Source organism: Rhinoderma darwinii, chromosome 11, assembly GCF_050947455.1.
Source record: "Rhinoderma darwinii isolate aRhiDar2 chromosome 11, aRhiDar2.hap1, whole genome shotgun sequence".
NCBI lineage: Eukaryota > Metazoa > Chordata > Amphibia > Anura > Rhinodermatidae > Rhinoderma > Rhinoderma darwinii.
This window is the reverse complement of record NC_134697.1, coordinates 87,229,603-87,252,884: the sequence shown is the minus strand read 5'-3', so window position 1 is coordinate 87,252,884 and position 23,282 is coordinate 87,229,603. Positions and strand designations below refer to the sequence as shown.

Sequence of the window (23,282 nt, the reverse complement as noted above, 5' to 3'; positions counted from 1 at the left end):
TGCTTTGCGGATTTTAAAATCCTCAGCATATCAATTTATCTTGTGTTTCTGTCTTAGAATTGCATCGGACAAGTTTATCAAAAAAACAACAAAAAAGGCACCAAATTCCGCAGCGTAAAATCTGCACATCTTTACGCATCAAAATGTAAAATCTGGACTTCTAAACGCATAAACATATAATGTGCAGATTTTACCTGCGTAATTACATTTCGATGTGGATATTCCTCATCAAATTCCACAGACGGCATGGCGCTCCGATCCTAAACATAGCCGCTGATGGAGGACACGTGACCCGACACGACCATCAGCAGCCTTCATTGAAAAACACTGCGCACGGTACTGCGCTAGTAACCTTTGCTTCATTTGCGAAGCAGAGGTTTTCCTACCTCTTCTAATGAGATCTAACTGCCTACTCGACATTTCCTTAAGCGACTTTAAAACAACCCTAAAATGAACATTAACCCCCTACCGCAATAGTTGGTCACAGCGAGCGGGTTGTTCCTGCGACTTGCAGTACTATTAAGTCATGGTAATGGTGTGAGAACAGGAGCCATGCTCGCATCATCACATGGCGGCTGTAACGATAACTCCACCAAAGAGCATTTAACCCCTTTGATTCCGCAGTTTCAATTGATCACGACATCTAAGTGTTTAGACAGAGCCAATGAGTTGTTATGCAGCCAGGGGTCTTACAAACATAACCCCCCCCCCCCCCGCATTTCCATGTGTATTTGCCTATTAGGCCCCACCTGTCAGTAAAGCGCTGATGGGCAATAATACACTGAAATACAGAAGTAGTCCCATAGTGGGACTGGGAGAAAAAAAAAACCCCGCTCCAGTCCAGGTGATGGGGTAACTCCTCCTGACTTTGGCTCCTTTGCACCCTCCAGTCTATTTTCTTCCTAAGGTCCCGGTGCAGTAGCTATTCAGGTAAATTACACACCCGAACGAAGCAGTCTTCACCGTGTCGTCCTTTTCAGAGGGTGACGCAGGCGCTGGCCATTCTACTACCTTGAACCGATCTAACGGGCAGCCCTATCGCCGACTCGGTTGCTATCGACAGCCAGGTGAGTCCTCACCATCTAAATTTAGACTCCCACTGGCACTGGTTTACAATGGCCCCTCTTCCCCACTCTACCATCATTGTTGCCACAGGGGATTGTAGAAAAGCTGCACATCCGAAGATTACACCTGACTCATTGGAGGATCGGATTATCCGTAAAATTCAGTACTTTTTTTCTATATAAGGAGGTCTTGTTTCCTCTTACCAACGAGATGAAAAGGCCTGCAAATCAGAGATATTGGAAGTGGACTTGAACCTCATATTTAAGTGCGGACCACCTAGAGAAATCTGTTCTCTTCTAAGAGACAAGAATTCCCTTCCAACAGCAGTCCTCTGTCTTTTATTCCAAGTCACTGTGAGATATAGAGCGACGCATGGATAACTTCCATAATAAGCCTCGCCTTTTGAACCTCAAGGTTTGGGGGTCTGTCCAACTCCATCCATCAATCGGTCCTCTTTTCCTTGTTACAGGACTTTTTCTATGACATAATGAAAACATGAAGATGGGGCCAACGTCTCCTTATCAAAAGCTCTCCTCGTTAAGCCACCTACATCCTCTAACATTTGCTGTGGACCAAAACCGAGATGTTAGCTGCTCCTTTGACTTTCAGAGATTGACAGGGAGTTCCTGCATCTTAGCCGCACTGATTCCCCTCTGATATGCCAGGTAACTTGTCTTCTATCAGACCTTTCCAAGTATACACTGCGAAAAAGGCTAGCTCTTTGCTCTCCAACAGCACATTTGCAAGCCCACAACAAATCCTACAGATGGCGGTTTGCCTTTGCCCTCTATGTGCAGATTGAGTGCAAACTTCTCAGTCCGGGATCTATCCAACTTAAAGGGCTTCCTTCGGGCACTAGACCTCTCAGACATTTCAGCCCCTGATTGGACTATCACTGCTGTGGCCACTTTACCAGTCACCGACCACTCTCTAGACTAGCCTGCTAATGACTAAAGGAACCATGGAGCTGTCCGTAAAAGGAACCTATATACCCAGAACTCAACTGAACCGAATCCTGTCCCATGATTTGTTTGCCCCTTCTGCCTGCCCATACTCAATGCCAATGGCCACTTCTCTAACGTACGTGCAGATCTCATTCAGCCTTCTATTTCCCCCGGCTACTGTATTTATCAATAAATGCTTTCTCATGAAAACAAAAAAGTATTCACCTGTTTGAATTTACTTCATTATCCCACAATACATTCAGAATGATAATCTTAGTCTGTATTTTTGTTGGCCTAAAAAAATGGCGGAATAGCCGTTTGTTCCCATTAACCTTCCTACCCCAAAAACCTAACCAATAAGTTATATGTACCCCAAAATGGTACCATTGAGTAATATAACTCGTCCTAAAACTAACAAAACAAAGTTCAGTCCACAAGTTTTTACATTGTGGCTCTTCGAATGAGACGATTTAAAAAATCAAAGAAAAAGTTGAATCCTTAAGGCCAAAATAGACAATTTTGTAATATGTAACCACTTAAGGGCACAATGTATAATGTAGGAGTGTGACCTAAATCCTTCATATAACCCCCGCCAAAAATGGCCAATTGATTCACAGAGGGCTGCGTGCAGAAGAGGTCAAGATATTGGGATGCCCCTCAAAGCCTGAACATGAATTTACCCCCAGGTGATTGTTTACAGCCATGCTGTACCAATGGATTTTCCTTCCACAACAGTTTCTATAAAAATATTTATTAGCAGAAGACAAGAAAATTACAACAACGACAGTACAACCACAAAATCTAGAATTCTATTCATCAGTCCAAAAGTGATCATCTACATGTGAGAAGAATGATTGTGACTTTTCTGATGTCGAAGGAGATGGCCCTTCTGGGTAAAACTCTTATTACATTCAGAACAAGAAAAGGGCTTCTCCCCAGTGTGAACACGCAGATGCTTGAGGAGCCTGGACTTGCTCGTAAAACCTTTCCCGCACTCAGAACACGGAAATGGTTTCTCCCCAGTGTGAATCCTCTGATGCTCCACCAGATGAGATTTATTCTTGAAACATTTCCCACATTCAGAACATGGAAATGGCTTCTCCCCGGTATGAACTCGAAGGTGTTCCAGGAGATTGGACTTGGTAGAGAACTTCTTACCACACTGAGAACATAAGAATGGCTTCTCCCCGGTGTGAATCTTTAGATGATTTGCGAGATTAAATTTCTCTTTAAAACATAGACCACATTCGTAGCACAGATATGGTTTGTCACCTCTGTGAATCCTCAGATGTTTGTTGAGATGCCATTTATATCGGAAATGTTTTCCACACTCGGGACACGGAAAGGATTTCACAACTGGGTTAGTTGCCAGTGAAAAATCATTACGCAGACAGGAACCTGTATATGTTCTATGATTTAGGTGGTCCGAACTGTGTGTAATGATATGTGATGGACCTCCTTGTATGGTGGGATCACATGAGAGATCTACACCATGAGAAAGTGAGTGCATATTTGGGGGAATAGGATTTTCTCCAGGAAAATTTCCCATGCTGTTCACCTCTTCACCTCCACAGCGAGAATACGTATCGAGATGTCCCTTCAAAGTATTGCTATTTCGGCGTCTACCCACTAGGGATTATAAAAAATACAAATGTAAAAACCAAGAACAATCAGGCTCCCTGTAAACAGTACAAAAGCAACAATGTCAATGACTTTAAGCGGCCATCTCTGAGGGCAGCATAAAGTAGTGACAGACACGCCAGACTCCTTCCTCCCAGCGCGGTCCAATGTTCTAATTGTAAGTTTAAAAAAAATATATATCTCTCTCACTGAAACATCAGACATGAGTGAGAGATGCTGTCTGTCAGTCACTACTTTATGCTGCCCTAAGAGAGGGCAGCATAAAGTCACTGACTGGTTCCCTTTAAAGAAATTGATCCCTCCCACATCTCAGCAAAAGTTATTCCGTTACCCCTTAACCTGACTGTTGGCAGACTATGAGGAATATAAATATACAGCGATGGGAGCCTTGTGGGTTGAGAATGGACCAGTGGTAGTACAGAGAAAGGACACTGACTGGTTGAAAATATGGTCATCCAAGGAGGAAAAAAACAAAAAGCAGGATCAGAGAGGTAGGTAAAACGACGGACACCCCGACGGAACCCACTAAAGTCAATCGGCTATGTTGGCTGCCAGTGGTTAGTGTTGCAACGAAACCTCTGACCGAGCAGGACAACGGAATGCCATGACGCAGATGTGAACAGAGCCTTACTCTAATAATAAAAGGAGAGCTCCTGCTATCCCATCATGTATTTTTGCCAACATCATTGGATTTTATCTTTAAAGGGCTTTCCCCCATATTGAACATTTATGGCACATCCACATGATATGCTATACATGTCTGATCGGTACAGGTCCCAGGGGGTGGGAAAGGTATCTATCTCTAGAATAAGACCCCCTAAACCCCACTCTAGCTTACTCGGCTCCCACTGCCTCCCGGCCCCTTTCTAGTTAGTTGGTCAGAGTTACGGAAACAGCAGAGTACTCGCTGAGCTACGCTGTTTCCGTAACTCCCATAGAAGTGAATGGGAGTTACTGAAACAGCGTAGCACAACAAGCTACGCTGATTCCGTAACTTGGTAGCTACGGAAACAGTGTATCTCGCCGTGCTAAGCTGTTTCAGTAACTCCCATTCCCTTCTATTGGAGTTATGGAAACAGCGTAGCTCAGCGAGTATTCGGCTGTTTCCGTAACTCCCGACCACCTAACCAGGAAGTGGTCGAGAGGAGGCTGGAGCAGAGTAAGCTAGAGCGGGGTTTAGGGGGCCCCAGTCTAGAGATAGGTGCGGGTCCCAGAGGTGGGACCCGCATCTATCGGACATTTATGGCAAACCCTGTGGATATGCCATAAATGTCCAAGAAGGGAAAACGCCTTAAGTGCAACCTCAATTACATCAATTTTGGGATGTGACAAACTACTGCCCACCATACCCGCCCAGAAAAACAGTATGTAAAATAGAAGAGGGTTGTAGTGACTGAACGACGAGACTTTGTACTTTTCAGGATTTAGTGACGGTTGCTGACCTGGGCTGTTATCTGCAGGAATGTCCTCCTCTGTATGGTATTGATCTCTCCTCACATAGGTCTCTTCTTCTCCACCCACAATACACACTTTGATATCAATCTGATCTTCCACCTAAATGAGCCAGATCAACAGAAGTATTACAGGATATGTTCCGCACTGCAAATTGGGATATTGAGACATCCTCTCGATCTACCTGATGATCATCATTGGGATATTCCTTTGCAGTCCCAGGATTCTCCAGAGGACTGGAACATCTCCCTGATGGATTTCTCTTAATGGACCCATCTATGGGAAAAACACGCACACACGTGACTCAAGATTGCAGAAGGCTTTTTTTGCATTATCCAACAGCTGGAAAAAATACTAATTATGTATATATATATATTATAAAAATAAAGAGAAGATCCGTGGGGAATGAAGCCTCCTGTATTGAGAAGATCTTCATAAGAATCTAAAGATGACGACGACTATGGGAATCCATACCACTCACCGAGGCCGATTTCCCCTTGTTCACAATACAGATTACTTCTCCCATACAACTCCTCCTCATCATCATCTACAACTTCAACTTTGATAATCTTCAGGTCTTCAATCTGAATCATCAAACATAGAAACACGCTATAGAAAATATTCCATAATAAACAGGTTAACTCAGGTTTATTCCCATTTACCTGAGGAGTCTGTGGGAAACGGGTATTTCTTTTTGGACAATTGTTAGAACATCTCGGTGATGGATTTCTCTTATGGGGTCCAACTGTAGGAATGACACACACAGTGAATAAGCACAGGGACCATGGACAGGAGCAGTGCTTTACCTGGAAGAAAGCAGCCATGTTTTTCTATATACAACCCCTTTAAAAGGAAAGGAGAAGACCATTTCTGGTCCAGACTAAATATGGACCAAGGACATTTCCTCCACAAGAAACGGGATAGTTTGGGTGAAGCGGAGCAACAGTATCTCATTGATGGCATTGATGGCATTCGTCAAACAAGAGGTAAAAAATTTGGAGAAAATTTTAGACTTTTTGTACGTAAATGATTGTGTTTTTGACTTACATCACCCATAATGTATGTCTCTTCTCAATCTATACCCTCTGTTTTGAATGGTTAGCTCAATCAAATAAAATATACAATGACCCACAATACCTGATCCGTGTACGGCACGGCTTTAATTTTAGGCGAGACCTGAGCACCACCAATCTGATAATCCTGAGCCGATTGTGAGACATTTTGTTTTTTCTTTACATTTGGACAACTCTCTGGTGGATTCCTCTTAGGCTTCATGCACACTTCAGTTTTTTTTGACGGTCCCGTTGCTCCGTTCCGACCAAAAGTAGAGCATGTCCTACTTTGGTTCGAGATTCTGTGACCGTGAGGCCCATGCAACTCGATGGGGCCGTCAAAAAAAACTGAAGGCACACGGAAGGCATCCGTGTGACGGAGCCGTTGCCTAGCAACGGCCGGGCGGGCAGAGGTACACATACAGACAGATACTGCACTAATCGGCTGCCCCTTCTCTCTGTCAGCACGGATAAAGAGAAGAGGCTGCTGATCAGTGCTGGAACGCAGCGATATTAAGAAAAATAAGTTCATACATATCCCGGCCGTTGTCTTGGTGACGCGTCCCTCCTCCGACATCCAGTCCGACCTCCCTGGATAACGCGGCAGTCCATGTGACCGCTGCAGCCTGTGATTGGCTGCAGCGGTCATATGGTCTGAAACGTCATCTCAGGAGGCCAGACTTGAGGAAGCAGGCAAGCAGTGAGTTCTGGGTAAGTAGTAACTTTTTTTTTATGAACCATTAATCTACATTGTGAGCGCCGCGTATGGTATTCCCTGTCCAGCGGTAGTCTCTGTCCAGGGTGCTGAAAGAGTTAAAGGGCTGCACTGATCGACAGTAACTTTCAGCACCCTGGACAGTGACTACCGCTGGACAGGGAATAGCATGTGCGGCACTCACAATATCGTGTACATAGTGAGAACGGGTTTCAGTTTCCTGAAACACGGAAGTGCACACGGAGTACACACGGGAAGCACACGGTTCAAATCACGGACACACGGATCTGTGAAAAACAGCTGTGAAAACGGCTGTGAAAACGGTGATGGAAGGGTGCATGAGGCCTTAGTGGATCCATCTGTAGGAAACGCACACAGTGACTGAATACATAGTTAATACGTGATGATTGGATAACGGGGCATCTAGGTGACCCAAAAAAACTGCTCTAACCTTTACTCTGAGATTTGAGGGGTTGGCAATTTATCATGACGTCCTTGTACAGATCCCTCTTATCCGGTGGTGTGCGGTTCCGGTGGTCCTCCATCATGACGTCCTTGTACAGATCCCTCTTACCCGGTGATGTGAGGGGCTGGTGGTCCTCCATCATGATGTCCCTGTACAGATCCCTCTTACCCGGTGATGTGAGGGGCCGGTGGTCCTCCATCATGGCATCCCTGTACAGATCCTTGTGTCCTTCTATATACTCCCACTCCTCCATGGAGAAATAGACGGCAACATCCTGACATCTTATAGGAACCTGACACACAATGAGACAGTCATCATCCCGACACCTTCATAGCGTTACTATATAATGTCCCAGCATTCCCGGTAGTCCTCACCTCTCCAGTCAGCAGATGAATGATCTTGTTGGTGAGGTCCAGGATCTTCTGCTCATTTTTGCAGGGAGGTGAAGGTTCCATGATGAGGGTCTGGGTCTCACTACAACAACCTGACAGGTGTGGATATCCCTTAGGTTTTATATGTTTACTTGACTTCTTGACAGGTCCATAATTCTAAGTTCCAAAGAGAAGATAAAATATCATAAAACATCATAATCCATAACGCTCTGCCTGTCCGCATGATCCCACCACGTTTGTCTCGTACTTCTGGACGTGCTCACCTCTCCGGTCAGCAGATGGATAATCTTCAAAGTGAGGTTTAGTATTATCTCAGCGTTATTCCTCCCCTTTCCATCCATCCCCAGTGAGTCAGTCCGATTACCCATAAAACATTTCATCATGAGCCCACAACCTGTCAAAAATTCAAAAAAAACCAAAAAGTTTTCAAATCATCTGACGCCAACGTATATGGGTGATATTGCCATTTCTGTGGAAAGAAGCAATATGTTAGATATCACCTCACCAAGAATGGTTACCAACGGCTTCCCATAATTTGATCCCAGTCTTTCACGTCTCCCACTCTTTCCTGTAGGACTGTAATTCAGACAGATTTTGAACTGTGCGTATCAGGTCCTGCTGCAGCAGCTCTTTTTTGGTTCAGGTCCGGACTTAGGCACCACATAAATGTTGTGAATTCCATTCAGCCCCTTGGAGGTTGACTTGTTCTTGCGTTCTGGACCATTGACAGACCGGTGATACCGGACATTGTCCCTAAACATATTTTGGAGCAGTGAATTCATGGTTCCTTCAATGACAAGTTGTACAGGTCTCGTGGCAGCCTCCCCTCCACCCCACATTATCAGGCTACCACCCTCATGTACTGGCAATTTAAAATCTGCCTCAAAATTCCTGAAGGGCACCGGAAGTTATGTACGGGTCTGAGCCGGTGGCAGATGGCTCCTGTGTCGGTTTGGTGGCCGTGAGGCAGTTCACGTGAATAGGAGCAGAGTTGCAGCACGGCCGCTATATAGTGTACGGAGTCTTCTTCTGGCACCGACCACTGCATAACTTCTGGTACCGGAACAGCTGACCGGTGCGAAGTCCTGGCGTCGGACCCCCACCAATCATCTACTGATGAGCTATCCTGTAGATAGGTCATCAGAATAAAAAAAACGCCCCGCGCCTGGACAACCCCTTTAATGTTCTTCTGAGATGTTGTGACTCCCGAAGGCCTCCTTCATACACAGAATTTTTCTGGCAATTTAAGCGGCATCGAAAAAACCTTTTAAAAACGCCAAAATGTAACATGCGTTTTTTTGTGGCGGTTTCCATTTGGTGTAATTTCGTAGATGTTTTTTTTCTGCCGTTTTTTTTTAAAGCCCTATAGAGAAGCCTATGGGAAAAACGGAAGAAAAAAAAAAAAAAAAAAGATAGCCAGAGCATGCTTCATTTGGAAAAAAAAAAAGCCGCCACTGACCACAAAATTGCCTCTTACCCCACAAACCAAAATGCAGTTGCGCGTAGTGCACATATTTTACCATAGATTTTAGTGTAACATCTGGCGGCACTAAAAAAACCTCATGAAAGACATTGTGTGTGAATCAAGCCTAATGGAGCTGTTGCTATTCCCTTCCATTTACCACGGCTCCAAGTCCTCTCCATTTACTCATAATCGTTAGCTCTCTCGGTATCCATGGAGTCTCGTCTCTTATGGCTCTTGCATTTTCGCGGCACCCGATAATTTTTACAGACCCATTCACTACAGGGAGGGAATCAGGTCTGTGAAAACGGACCCGACTCTCAGATCCGTGAAAAGATAGGACATGTCCGCGGATCACGGACAGGACTCGGGCGGCTCACACAAGAGCCCTTATAAACAATTGAGCAAATCTGTTCAATCTGATACTTTTCAGTAACAGATCTTTCTCAGCTCTTCCGGAATAACCCGTGATCACGGTATAAAGTTCGGGTGGAATTCTTCAGGCGACGACTTCCATTAGGTCCAATATAGAGCGACGTTTCAACTCAACAGGCTGTGAAAGACTAAGATCAAATACGAAGCCTTTGATTTCAATAACTGCTGCTTAATGAGGACCTGTCACTATGTCATATATAAGTAGAACTGGTTATGTGACCTGATTAGCGCTGTCTCCCTGATTCCGGCGCGGTTTTTCTTTTTTACATGGACCCCCCCCACCCCGTTCCAGAGATATGACCCACTGCTGTGTTCACACTCGGTTGGCTAACAACAGCATAAAGGGAGTCAACTACCCTCAAACTGCCTCGCATTGATTGGTCAGCATCAGAGGCAGGGAAGCTAGCTCCACCCCCTTGGTTAACTAAAGCAAATTAGCATATGGGGAGCCGACACAACAGTCAGCCATATCTCTGGAACACGGGGGTCCAGAAAAAAAATAAAAACAGCGCTGGAATCAGGGAGACAGCGCTAATCAGGTCAGATAACCAGTTCTACTTATAGGACCAGTGACAGGTCCTCTTTACATAGTGCTAGCATTATTGCGTTGAAGGGGCATTTACTTTAGGTGATCTGGATATATGGATTATAGTCATTATACACGGTATATCCCACATCATCAGTAGCATCATATGGGACCAACTCCAGAATGGTTTAGGCTTCCTGCACACGTCGCGGAAATGAAGCAGAATTTTTCGGCAGCATTTGCGCAATATAAATTGACGTATTGCAGAATGAGAAGCCGCACTGCAGTTGAATTTCCGCGCAGGCTCTCTATGGATTTTTTTCAGCAGCGTCTGGATGAGATTAACGTCATCCACTTTGTTGCTACTGTAATGCGCTGTCGATTTTCCGCTGCATGTGCAGGAGCCTTTAGGCTGTGTTCACACAGAGTTTTTCGCAGGAGGAAAATTCCTCCTGCAAAAACTGCTCCAGACCTTTTTTGCACAGTGGTTTGACAAACTCGCCAAGGCGTTTTTTTCCTCTGACTGATTGATATGGGGTTTTGGAGGCAGAAACCGCCTCAAGATGGCTCATGTCGCTTCTTTTTACCGCGACGCGTTTTTTTTTACTCGCAGTAAAAAACCTCGTCCAACTCCCATTGAAATCAATGGGAGGCATTTTGAGGCGGTTTTTAAGATTTGCGGCGCGGTTTCCACGTCAAAAAACTCTGTGTGAACAGGGCCTTAGTGTTCAATCCCTGGTGAACAAAAAGTCTGGTAAGGAACAGGTGATCAGTGAAATACTCCGCATTATGCTTCAGGAGGTCGATCACATGATCAGTGTCCTGGTGGTCCAGTGGTCCTTGCTTTTTTTGGGGGTCACAACATACAGCACGCTCCTTTAGTATAAAACACTTCCACATTTCTGTGTTACATCCCCCTGACATTACGCACCTGCTGAGGTATAAAACACATACAGGAAACTAAATTCCACTCCTCTTGTGGTGCATCACACAGGACACTACAATCCACTCTACCTGAAGTATAACACACAGACAGGACACTACAATCCACTCTACCTGAAGTATAACACACAGACAGGACACTGCAATCCACTCTACCTGAAGTATAACACACAGACAGGACACTGCAATCCACTCTACCTGAAGTATAACACACAGACAGGACACTGCAATCCACTCTACCTGACGTATAACAGACAGGACACTGCAATCCACTCTACCTGAAGTATAACACACAGACAGGACACTACAATCCACTCTACCTGAAGTATAACACACAGACAGGACACTACAATCCACTCTACCTGAAGTATAACACACAGACAGGACACTACAATCCACTCTACCTGAAGTATAACACACAGACAGGACACTACAATCCACTCTACCTGAAGTATAACACACAGACAGGACACTACAATCCACTCTACCTGAAGTATAACACACAGACAGGACACTGCAATCCACTCTACCTGAAGTATAACACACAGACAGGACACTGCAATCCACTCTACCTGAAGTATAACAGACAGGACACTGCAATCCACTCTACCTGAAGTATAACACACAGACAGGACACTGCAATCCACTCTACCTGAAGTATAACACACAGACAGGACACTGCAATCCACTCTACCTGAAGTATAACACACAGACAGGACACTGCAATCCACTCTACCTAAAGTATAACACACAGACAGGACACTGCAATCCACTCTACCTGAAGTATAACACACAGACAGGACACTGCAATCCACTCTACCTGAAGTATAACACACAGACAGGACACTGCAATCCACTCTACCTGACGTATAACAGACAGGACACTGCAATCCACTCTACCTGAAGTATAACACACAGACAGGACACTGCAATCCACTCTACCTGAAGTATCACACACAGACAGGACACTGCAATCCACTCTACCTGAAGTATAACACACAGACAGGACACTGCAATCCACTCTACCTGAAGTATAACAGACAGGACACTGCAATCCACACTACCTGAAGTATAACACACAGACAGGACACTGCAATCCACTCTACCTGAAGTATAACACACAGACAGGACACTACAATCCACTCTACCTGAAGTATAACAGACAGGACACTGCAATCCACTCTACCTGAAGTATAACACACAGACAGGACACTGCAATCCACTCTACCTGAAGTATAACAGACAGGACACTGCAATCCACTCTACCTGAAGTATAACACACAGACAGGACACTGCAATCCACTCTACCTGAAGTATAACACACAGACAGGACACTGCAATCCACTCTACCTGAAGTATCACACACAGACAGGACACTGCAATCCACTCTACCTGAAGTATAACAGACAGGACACTGCAATCCACTCTACCTGAAGTATAACACACAGACAGGACACTGCAATCCACTCTACCTGAAGTATAACACACAGACAGGACACTACAATCCACTCTACCTGAAGTATAACAGACAGGACACTGCAATCCACTCTACCTGAAGTATAACACACAGACAGGACACTGCAATCCACTCTACCTGAAGTATAACACACAGACAGGACACTGCAATCCACTCTACCTGAAGTATCACACACAGACAGGACACTGCAATCCACTCTACCTGAAGTATAACACACAGACAGGACACTGCAATCCACTCTACCTGAAGTATAACACACAGACAGGACACTGCAATCCACTCTACCTGAAGTATAACACACAGACAGGACACTGCAATCCACTCTACCTGAAGTATAACACACAGACAGGACATTACAATCTGCTACAACTGCAGTAGAACACAGACTGGGCACTACATTCTGCTCTTCCTATGGTATTTCACACAGGAGAGACGCTGCATTATGTTCTTACGGTTATATAGTCGGGACACTACAATCTGCTCCACCTGTAGACGGTACCTACACTCCATATGGTATTACACATAGACGGGACACTATATTCTGCTGCTTCTGTGTTACATCCAGTCATATAAAACACATACATGACACTGCATTTCCCCTCCTCTGGAATGCAGTACATCACAAAGACAGGACACTAAATTCCACTCTTCCTGTAGCATACCACACAAAATAGGACTAATATCTGCTCTTTCTGTGCTAGAACACACAGACAGGGACTCCTGCGGTACATTCCACTGACAGGACACTATATTCTGCTCTTCCTGCAGAACATCACGCAGACAGGACGCTACAGTCCGCTCCTCCTGCAGAAAAAGCCCCGTTACCTGCCACCTCCTCTTTGTTACCCTCCACTTCCTGTCTCTCCGTTGTTTTCCTGAATGAAGGTGGTAACGTTATCCGATTGACCACATCCCCTCACCCTCATTGGTCAGTTCCCTTTAATTTTCGTCTATGCAATGCCCATATATGGACAGCGTGACGTCTTTTGTTCCCCTAGTTACAGTCCCATAGTTATACATCTGTCCTCGAGGCAAAACGGCGGCAGCCATTTTGTCGTGGTCCAGATCCTCCCCAAAAGAAGACAAAGAGCAGGTTCTCCAGACTTGCAGCAATAGCAAAATTGTTGCAAACTCTTTGGTGAGCACTGTGGCAAACCCTTGTGGCTCCAGCCTACATCACCTCTTGCCTACGTGCCCCATAGCAGTGACCTGCTTTTCCTTCACTGTAGCTGACACATATGGGGCCATTTTGGGTGTCACTGCTATACTGCTACTGTGGCTGATTTTTATGGCAGCTACTGTGGCAGGCACGTATGTTGGGTACTACTGTTTTGGGGGAATATTGTGGCCGACGCTCACGGGGTCACTAATATTGTGAACTCTCTGGTTGTCTATTTTTTTAAGACATCTGTGGTCGTAGACGTTGGAGGGCACCTTGGTTGTATCCGTTATGAGGACTTCCTGTGGATAGATTAGCGCTGTTCATGGGAAACCGCTTTAACCCTATAAATAACCTAAATAACCAGGGATGCAGAAATGTACCCCCCAGGGCTCAAGACTGCAATTAAAATGATCACAAATGTAACCAAAGTCAGTAGCTAATAGGGTCAGTTCACACTGAGTTGTTTGGCGCAGATTTTGGCGTGGAAACTGCATCGGAATTAGCGTTGAAAAATGGCCCAAATCACCCCCATGTATTTCAATGGGAGACAGAGGCGTTTTTTCCCCGGGCGGCGTTTGGCAGCTCGTGGAAAAAAAAGCAGCATGTTCTTTCTTCCAGCGGTTTCCGCCTCTGGCAGAAAAAAAACCGCTGTGCTCGTTTCGGAGCGTCTTTTGCGCCTCTTTTTGCCTCTAGTCCTTGCATTACATTCAACGGGCAAAAAACACAACAAACCAGTTGGAACAACGCAACCCCTTACTGGCATATACTGAAGCACCCGGCTGATAGCAGAAGAATGAAAAGGAGTATATAAGAAGCACACAATGTAATAATAGCAATAATAATCCAGGACCCCCCCCCCCCCCTGGCACCGCTTGCAACGGCCAGTGTGAAACTACCTTAGCACACTTAGTACCTCCTGCACACTTCCATCACCATTTTCACAGCCGTTTTTGACGGGGTCCGTGAACTCGTTTTAGCGGCCGTGTGATTTCCGTGTGCACTCCGTGTTTCCGTTTCTGAGCGCCGAGCATGGTACTGTCCAGGGTGCTGAAAGTACCATGCTTGGCAAATACAATTTTAATGAAATAAAAAAATAATAATAAGTTCATACTTACTTTCCTCCTGTCCGGCCTCCAGGGATGACGCATCACCCCACGTGACCACTTCTGCAGCCAATCACAGGCTGCCGCGTCATACAGGAAAGTCGGACTGGAGGAAGAAGAGGGACTCGTCACCAAGACAATGACCGGGTACGTATGAACTGATTTTTAGTTTATTTTTATCAGCCGCCTCTTTTCTCTATCAGTGATTGATAGAGACAAGTGGCTGCCGATTACTGTAATATTTCTGTAATGTTTTTCTGCCCGCCCGGCGCTTGCTAGGCAACAGCTCAGTCACACACGGATGGCGCACAGATGCCTTCCGTGTGCCTTCAGTGTTTTTGACGGCCCCATAGACTTGCATGGGCCTCACGGTCACGGAATCTCGGACCAAAGTAGGACATGCTCTACTTTTGTCGGAACGGAGCAACGGGACCATCAAAAAAACTGAGGCGTGCATGGCCCCATTGAAATGAATGGGTCAGGGTGCTAACCATTGGAAAAACAGCTAGCACCCTGAAGGAAAAGACTGAAGTGTGCACTTAGACCACTATTGATGTTGGTATTAAAATGTAACTAAACTTTTAACGTCAGAAGTTTTGATCTGTGAAAGTTCGAGACCCCCACCGAGCGCTAAAACAAAGCGCCAAGCAAGCAATGTACAGACTCATAGACTTTCAATTGTATAAAATCAACTCTGCTACATCAGTAGGTCAACTTGAAAGGGATTATATTCTAGTTTTCAGGCAGTGTCTGTACCAAACGTTGCGCAGAATTAAAGTGAAGGTTCCACATCCGTCATCATTGTAACGTATCGCCAATACCGGGATATTTTTTCCGTATTTTTGGCTTTTATTACTTTTGTTTCCTGGCTGCAGCACAGAAATAAATCTCTTGTTGTTCCCTGTAGGTCGGCTCCTGCTGACAGTCCTGATTACTGTGGCTGGGCTCATTAACCCATGAACAGCCAAACGGCCTGAATAACATATGTATATCCAAAACTCGCTTACTCATGGAGAACGCCATTCATATCCCCTTCATTAACACATGAATGCCTGGAGCAAGTATTATAAATTCATGTTAATTTGCCTATTTCGACATTCATGTGTTAAGGCGTTCAGTTGTCTTAAGGTGATTTTACACAGCCCGATACTGGTCAGAAAAACGAGCGCCGGTTGACCATACAGCACATCGGCAGTCATTACCTCTAGTTACAAGGAGCAATAATCGCCAATACGATTGTTCATACCCGGGGACAATCGTTCGTATGAACTCTCGTTTGCTCGTGTAAAGGGGCCTTAAGATTTTTACACAAAGCAATAGAATAAAAAACGTAATCATAAAAAATCAGGATGTACCCCCAGCCTAAAGCCACCAGCATTGGACTCTGGAGCAATGGAAACCTTTTCCCTGGAGGGATAAATCATGATCTGATCTCTGAAGGACGTTTTGGATTTCGAAGATACCAGGACAACACTCCCAGCTTTCAAAGTGTGAACTTCGGCAGAAATGTTTTTTTAATATTTAAGCCTAAGTTATATAAACTCTTAGGCCAGATTCAGACGAACGTGGGGAAACTCGGATGTGAAAACAGCCATGTGGGTCACCATAGACTTGAGTCTATGGCGGGATCCTTGAAAACGGAAAAAATTCGGATACGTTCTATTTTTCAAGGGACCCTTCACATGTTCCGTTGAAACAATGGCCGTGTGAATGACCCAATTGAAATGCATGCGTCTGCGTGACGGCCGTTGTTTTAACAGCCATCACACAGCCGTATACCACATTCGTCTGAATTCGGCCTTAGGCTGGGTTCACACGAGCACATTAACGTCCATAATGGACAGACGTATTTCGGCCGGAAGTCCCGGACCGAACTCAGTGCAGGGAGCCGGGCTCCTAGCATCATAGTTATGTACGACGCTAGGAGTCCCTGCCTCTCCATGGAACTACTGTCCCGTACTGAAAACATGATTACAGTACGGGACAGTTGTCCTGCAGAGGCAGGGACTCCTAGCGTCGTACATAACTATGATGCTGGGAGCCCGGCTCCCTGCACTGAGTTCGGTCCGGGACTTCCAGCCGAAATACGTCCGTCCATTACGGACGTTAATGTGCTCGTGTGAACCCAGCCTTAGGATAAGTACATACAGGGTCTGTTGTCAAAGCGATGCATCCCCCTGCTCCGAGTACAGCCCGGCCTCCTGGGCCTTTGATTGGCTGCAGCAGTCACACGGGATGAAACTTCCTTCCAGAAGGCCGGGCTGCAATCAGAAGTGGATCGCGTCTCTATGACAAAGCCTGGGGGTAAGTATGAAAGTTATTATTTTTAAACCCCAAAAAGTTTTTTTTAATCTGAATTTAAGAGAAAACCCTCAACAGAAGAGCAGAATTTCAGCATGTCAATTTATGCCGCAGATAAAAAAAAAACGCACCGCAGGTCAGTTTATGAACGTTTATTAGCTGATTTTTTTCTGCAGTGTGCGAATGGGGTTTGCTCAAATCTCATCCACTCTGCAGAAAATCCACAGCATATCACCCTAGCAGCAATGCAATCCGTTGCGGGAAATCCAGTGTTTACGCTGTGTGTCCCTACCCTTAGGCTGGATTCACAAGGAACGGAAATGCTGCAGATTTTCTACTGCAAAATCTGCATGTAATACTGCTGTGGATTTCACCCCCTCTACCTGCAAAGGGTGAAACCCGTAATGAAGATCCAGGACAGAATGAGAATGCTGCGATTTTGAAAATCCTCAGCAAGCTCTGATTTCCGTACGGAAAATGTTCAGCAACACGTGGATGAGATTTCCATCCCGTGTGAATCTAGCCTTAGGATACCATACACACAGCAGATATGTAGCAGATTTTCCATGTCAAAACCTGCATTGGTTACGTGTGAATTTTGCCGATTCACAGTGGATTTTTACCTCTTCTGTATTAAAAAGGCTGAAACTCGCAGTAAACGTCAGGAACAGAATGATTATGCTGAGCTTTTAAAAACGGTCCTTACAGTCATGTGACGTACTTATCGGTATCACCGCTGCAGGTACGTTTTTTTAAAAGATTATTATTTTATTACATTTTCTGCTGCCAATTTTATTTTTTTACAACAGTCTAATTGTGAGCTACTAACTTTGGGGCAACTATTTAGAGGAGGTCCTTTCTTGATGCATAATTTGGCAAACGATAAAAAAAAAAAAATGTGAATAGGGCTGTGTCAACGAGCGCCATTCAACGAGACAGATCGTTGATCGGCGATCGTTTGCCTCTTTCACAGGGAGCAATGCTCGGGGACGAGCGATCATTACTACGATCGCTCATCCCCATACATTTCCATCATGTCGGCAGCACATCGTACTGTTTCCATAATATTTCATGCTGCATGAACGATACGATCAGCCGATGAACAGCTGTTTACACAGGGCAATGATCGAGAATGAGCGCTCATATTAACGCTCGTTTGCTTGATAATTGGCGCGTGTAAAAGGGCCTTAACCACATTAAACAGCCTGGAATTAAAGTTAAATGCAGATTTAAAACATGGCCCTACTGATAAATAACAGTATCCGATCTCACTAATGTTTTGTGCCTGGTTAGATCCAATTCTCCTCAGCCATGTCCCAAAATCTATGGCAATAATCAGTGGAGCGCCTCCATATTAATGGAGATGGTTTTGGACATAGACATTCACCAAGCTTATATGGATATGAACTAGCTAACTCCCAATGGAAAAGTATTCCCTCTTGAAATTTGCTTTATTGGCAAAAAAAATAAATATATAAAGTAACTTTTGTACAGATACAGCAAAATGGTCCTGCCATCATGAATGACTGTGACTTCTCTGATGTATAGCCAGGTTTGATTTCTTTGTGAATGACTTCCCGCACTGCAAACATGAAAAAGGCTTCTCCCCCGTGTGAATTCTGAGATGTTCGTGAAGCCTGGACTTGTTGGTGAAACCTTTCCCACACTCAGAACACTGATATGGCTTCTCCCCGGTGTGAGTTCTTCGATGCTCCACCAGGTGCGATTTATTCTTGAAACATTTCCCACATTCCGAGCATGGAAACGGCTTTTCTCCCGTGTGAACTCGAAGATGTTCCAGTAGATTGGACTTCTTGGTAAACCGTTTCCCACATTGAGGACATACAAATGGCTTCTCCCCCGTGTGAATCTTCAGATGATTTGCAAGATTAGATTTCTGTGCAAAAGATCGACCACATTCATAGCACGGATATGGTTTATCCCCACCATGAATCCTCGGATGTTTGGAAAGATACATTTTAAACCTAAACTGATTTCCATACTCCGAAGATGAAAATTGTTTCATAACAGGATCATTTACTAGTGTGAAATACTTATGAGAATTCGAACCTGTGTATAGTGTATCGCTGAGATGAGATGAACGGAGCATAGTCATATGTGATGGATCAGAGGGAAAACCTCTGTGTATAATGGGGTCATATGAGTGATCTAAACCATGAAGGGCTGGGTGTATATTCGGGGTAACAGGGATTTCTCCTGGAAGATTTCCTATGACGTTCACTTCTTCAACTTTGCAATCTGGATATAGACCAAGACGACCAGCCAAAGCATGACCATTTCTGTGCGTTTCTGCTGAAAATCAAATAAAACAAACTCTTTAAAATCAAATTTGGTCAATGGACATGTTTATTTTGTATCGGATGAAAAAAATATATATATAATTTTGAAACTTTTTCGTTGCATTTTATTTCTTAAAACAGCCTCAAGCTGATCTCTCCTAAAGCTCCTGCATTAAACATCCAGGGGTGAGGCAATACTCGTGTGCATCATCCACATTTCAGTCACTTTCCCGACTAGACATGGTAGCATGCTCAGCTTCAGCGGTGCCGTACATAGCGCAAATAGAGTACCTACAGAGGGCATTGTCAGACCACTCTCCGATGGCGGTGACGCTGGAAGTGGGTGTAAGGCATACCAGGAACCCCGGGAATTGGAAGCGGAATGCGTTTTGGTTAAGATTAATGGATGGTGAGGAAATACGGAACCTGATAAAAGAATATTTTAATACTGAGTCGGTGCCGCGGGGAGTGTTGTGGGATGCCATGAAAGCCTGGCTGAGAGGAGTATTCATTCAAAATATTAAACGAATTAAAACTAAATCCAGGCAGTTGGGAGAAAGTTTAGAGGAGCGGGTGACAGAAACAGAAGGGAGACATGTAGAAGAGGGATCCGAGGAGACACTTAAACATTGGGTGGAGGCACAGACGCTGTTAAAAAATCACCAACTAACAATGGCGGATAATAAACGACTATTCCTTAAACAGCAATATTATGAAGAAGGGGAAATGGCGGGGAGATTACTCGCTAGGATGGCAAAACCGCATGGGGGCAATAATTTCATTCATGGCCTTAGGGGGGAGGGGGGGAGGGTGGAGACAGACACGGGGCAAATCCTGCAAATATTCCAGCGGTTTTATACTGACCTATATACATCCAAAGTGCATTACAACACACAGCAATTGGACGAGTACCTGGGAAACATTAATTTGCCTACCTTGGGCCGGGAGGACCGTGAAAGTTTGGAGACCCCTATTTCACTAGAGGAGTTGGAACAGGCGATAAGAGATATGGCAAATGAGAAAGCTCCGGGTCCAGATGGGTTACCGGGGGAAATTTATAAGGAATATGGGTCGGAACTAGCGCCAGAATATTTGAGTACTTTGCAGGATAGTTTTGACAGAGGTAAATTACCAGACTCCCTATATGAGGCTACGATAGTGGTTCTCCCAAAAGAGGGGAAAGACAGCCAACTACCGGAGTCCTACAGACCAATATCCTTGTTGACATCGGATGTCAAGATCTTGGCAAAGATATTGGCACTGAGGCTGAACAGGGTGGTACAGCATGTTGGGCATGAAGACCAATCGGGGTTCATGCCCTCCAAATCGACAGCGGTCAACCTCAGGCGGCTGTTTTTAAATCTTCAGGCGGCACCGGATGAGCAAGGAGGAAGGGCGGTGCTAACGTTAGATGCTGCAAAAGCGTTCGACTGCGTAGAATGGGGGTATTTATGGCGGGTAATAGAAAAGATGGGATTCGGCCCTAACTTCGTAAAGTGGGTACAGTTGCTGTATGTGGCCCCTACAGCCCGCATACGGGTGAATGGTACAATGTCTGAGAAATTTTCACTGGCCCGGGGTACACGACAGGGGTGCCCACTTTCACCATTACTATTCGCCTTGGCGGTAGAGCCACTGGCGTGCCTCATAAGACAGGAGGAACGTATAAGAGGCTTGCAATATGGGGAAATGGAGGAAAAAATTTCATTATATGCAGACGACATTTTAATATATATGACGGACACGGAGAATACACTGCAGGTAGTAATGGATACAATCACAAGGTTTGGGGAGTTCTCGGGATTAAATATTAACTGGACCAAGTCTGCTTTGATGCCACTTGATACAGTGAATATTGTAGATACTGGAGGGGGGATCCGGATTCCGATAGTTTCTGAATTTACGTATCTAGGGGTTAAGGTGACAGCTAGGGTCCAAGACTATATGTCTTTGAATGTCTCACCACTGCTGCTTAAGGTGAAACAAAAGGTGGATGCCTGGAACAGGCTCCCGCTCTCTGCTCTGGGGAGGACTAACCTAATCAAGATGATCCTTATGCCTCAAGTTTTATACATTCTTCATAACTCCCCAGTATGGATACCTAAGCACTGGTTCAGACGCTTGCACAATCTCTTTCGGGATCTGGTATGGAAAAAAGGGGTTCCAAGGATTAAATTGGAGAAATTGCAATTGCCCAAAGATGAAGGGGGGGTCGCGCTGCCAAATGCCTGGATATATTACCTGGCTGCCCAGAGCCAACAATTTAAGGGATGGGAGGACACAGAGACTTGGGGTGCCAGTGCACGTTTATTGTCATACATGGGGGGAGGACATAATCCACTAGAGAGTCTGGAAGCGCATACCTTTAAGAGATTGGCGAGTGCTAAACCAACGTTACTCCTGATACATAAAGTATGGTGGCAATGCAAACAGATCCTGGGAGTGGGAATGTGCACCAAATACACTCCCCTATGGCATAATCCGGTCCTGTGGGAATTATACCAATTAGAGGGCATGCAAAAATGGGAGTTGGCAGGGGTTAGACGAATACAACACTTATATGATGATAACGGGCTGAGATCATTTCAGCAGTTGAAGGACCTATTTCCACTAGAGCACAATATGTTTTATCAATATTTGCAGATCCGTCATGCCCTACAGGCGCAGGCGCAGGTAGTGGACCTGACGGTCTGTGCTCTTGGGGTCCTGGAGTATGTGGGAAGGGCTGACATGACCAAAGGCCTGATCTCAATGGCGTACAGGAGCTTGCTGTCCAAACACCTGGGAAACCCAATGATGCTGGCAAAAGCGAAATGGGAACGGGATGTTGGTCCATTGACTGAGGAGGAGTGGGAGGAGATATTAGCATCCACATGTCACTTATCGCTCAGTCTGGCGCAGAGGAGATCACAACTCTTCCTGATACACAGAGTGTATCGAACCCCGTGGGTATTAAAGCAGATGGGTATTAGAGCGGATGCTAAATGTCCTAGGTGCACGGAAGAGAAAGCGGATATACTACATATGTTTTGGTCATGTGAGGCTCTGAGGACCCTATGGGGGGGAAGTATTGGATCTGATAAAACAGGTGTATGGTCGGGAATTGGCGGCAGACCCTAAAGTTATGTTGTTGTGAGTAGTGGGAGAAATGGAGAGTGACAGAATGGCAAACCTGGCAATTGCCAAGATATTATATCAAACAAGGAAATGCATTGCTAAACACTGGCTGGATGAGGAGCCACCAGGGATGAGGGAAATTGTAGGAATGGTGAACTATAATATCCTGATGGAGAATAAGATATTTTCTAAAAGGGGCACGGAAAAAAAATTTGAGAAACAATGGAGCAGATGGATGGCCTGCCCTGAGGTGCTGTCACCTGAACTAAACAGAATAAGGGCGAGAGTTGTCTGAGGAACTGGAGATGGTAGAGTCTGGAGCAAAAAGGGGTGGTGGGGAAACTTGATAAAAGAAATGTGCTCTGGCCAGTATTGGTACTAGAAACAAAGGGCAGAGATATAGTGGGGGACCGTGCGGGGAGGGGGGTAAGGGGGAAGTTGGGGATTTTCTGATATGCTGTCATTATTGTATACGATGCTGGAAAATTGTAATGTGAATGTTACTATGTTATTTCTGTTATGTGTTCGTATCAATAAAATTGGTTTGATTTAAAAAAAAAAAAAAAGCTCCTGCATTGTATGATTTTATTATAGAGAAAATGAGTAAAAGGTCCAGGTTAGCAATCTAGATATCAATAGGAGTCCTCATATTCTAACCACGAATTTTAATCATTAGATTCGAACAGACAAGAAAAAAAAAAGAAAAATACAAATTCCGCACTTCTAAATT

At 44.9% G+C, this 23,282-nt stretch overlaps 1 protein-coding gene across 1 annotated transcript in view; it reads right to left on the bottom strand.

Moving 5' to 3' along the window:
* Nucleotides 1-2,768: 2,768 nt before the first annotated feature.
* The window catches only part of LOC142662998 (uncharacterized), a 79,345-nt gene continuing 58,831 nt past the window's right edge, over nt 2,769-23,282 (bottom strand). Inside the window, exons 13-23 of the mRNA XM_075841292.1 lie at nt 18,654-19,448; nt 17,067-17,132; nt 13,232-13,444; nt 7,991-8,121; nt 7,710-7,883; nt 7,321-7,627; nt 5,765-5,847; nt 5,584-5,686; nt 5,287-5,378; nt 5,093-5,204; nt 2,769-3,638 (exon numbers count right to left, since the gene is read on the bottom strand). Coding sequence (XP_075697407.1) covers nt 2,845-3,638; nt 5,093-5,204; nt 5,287-5,378; nt 5,584-5,686; nt 5,765-5,847; nt 7,321-7,627; nt 7,710-7,883; nt 7,991-8,121; nt 13,232-13,444; nt 17,067-17,132; nt 18,654-19,448 — 2,870 coding nt within the window. The 3' untranslated portion in view covers nt 2,769-2,844. The remainder of the gene's footprint in view (nt 3,639-5,092; nt 5,205-5,286; nt 5,379-5,583; nt 5,687-5,764; nt 5,848-7,320; nt 7,628-7,709; nt 7,884-7,990; nt 8,122-13,231; nt 13,445-17,066; nt 17,133-18,653; nt 19,449-23,282) is intronic.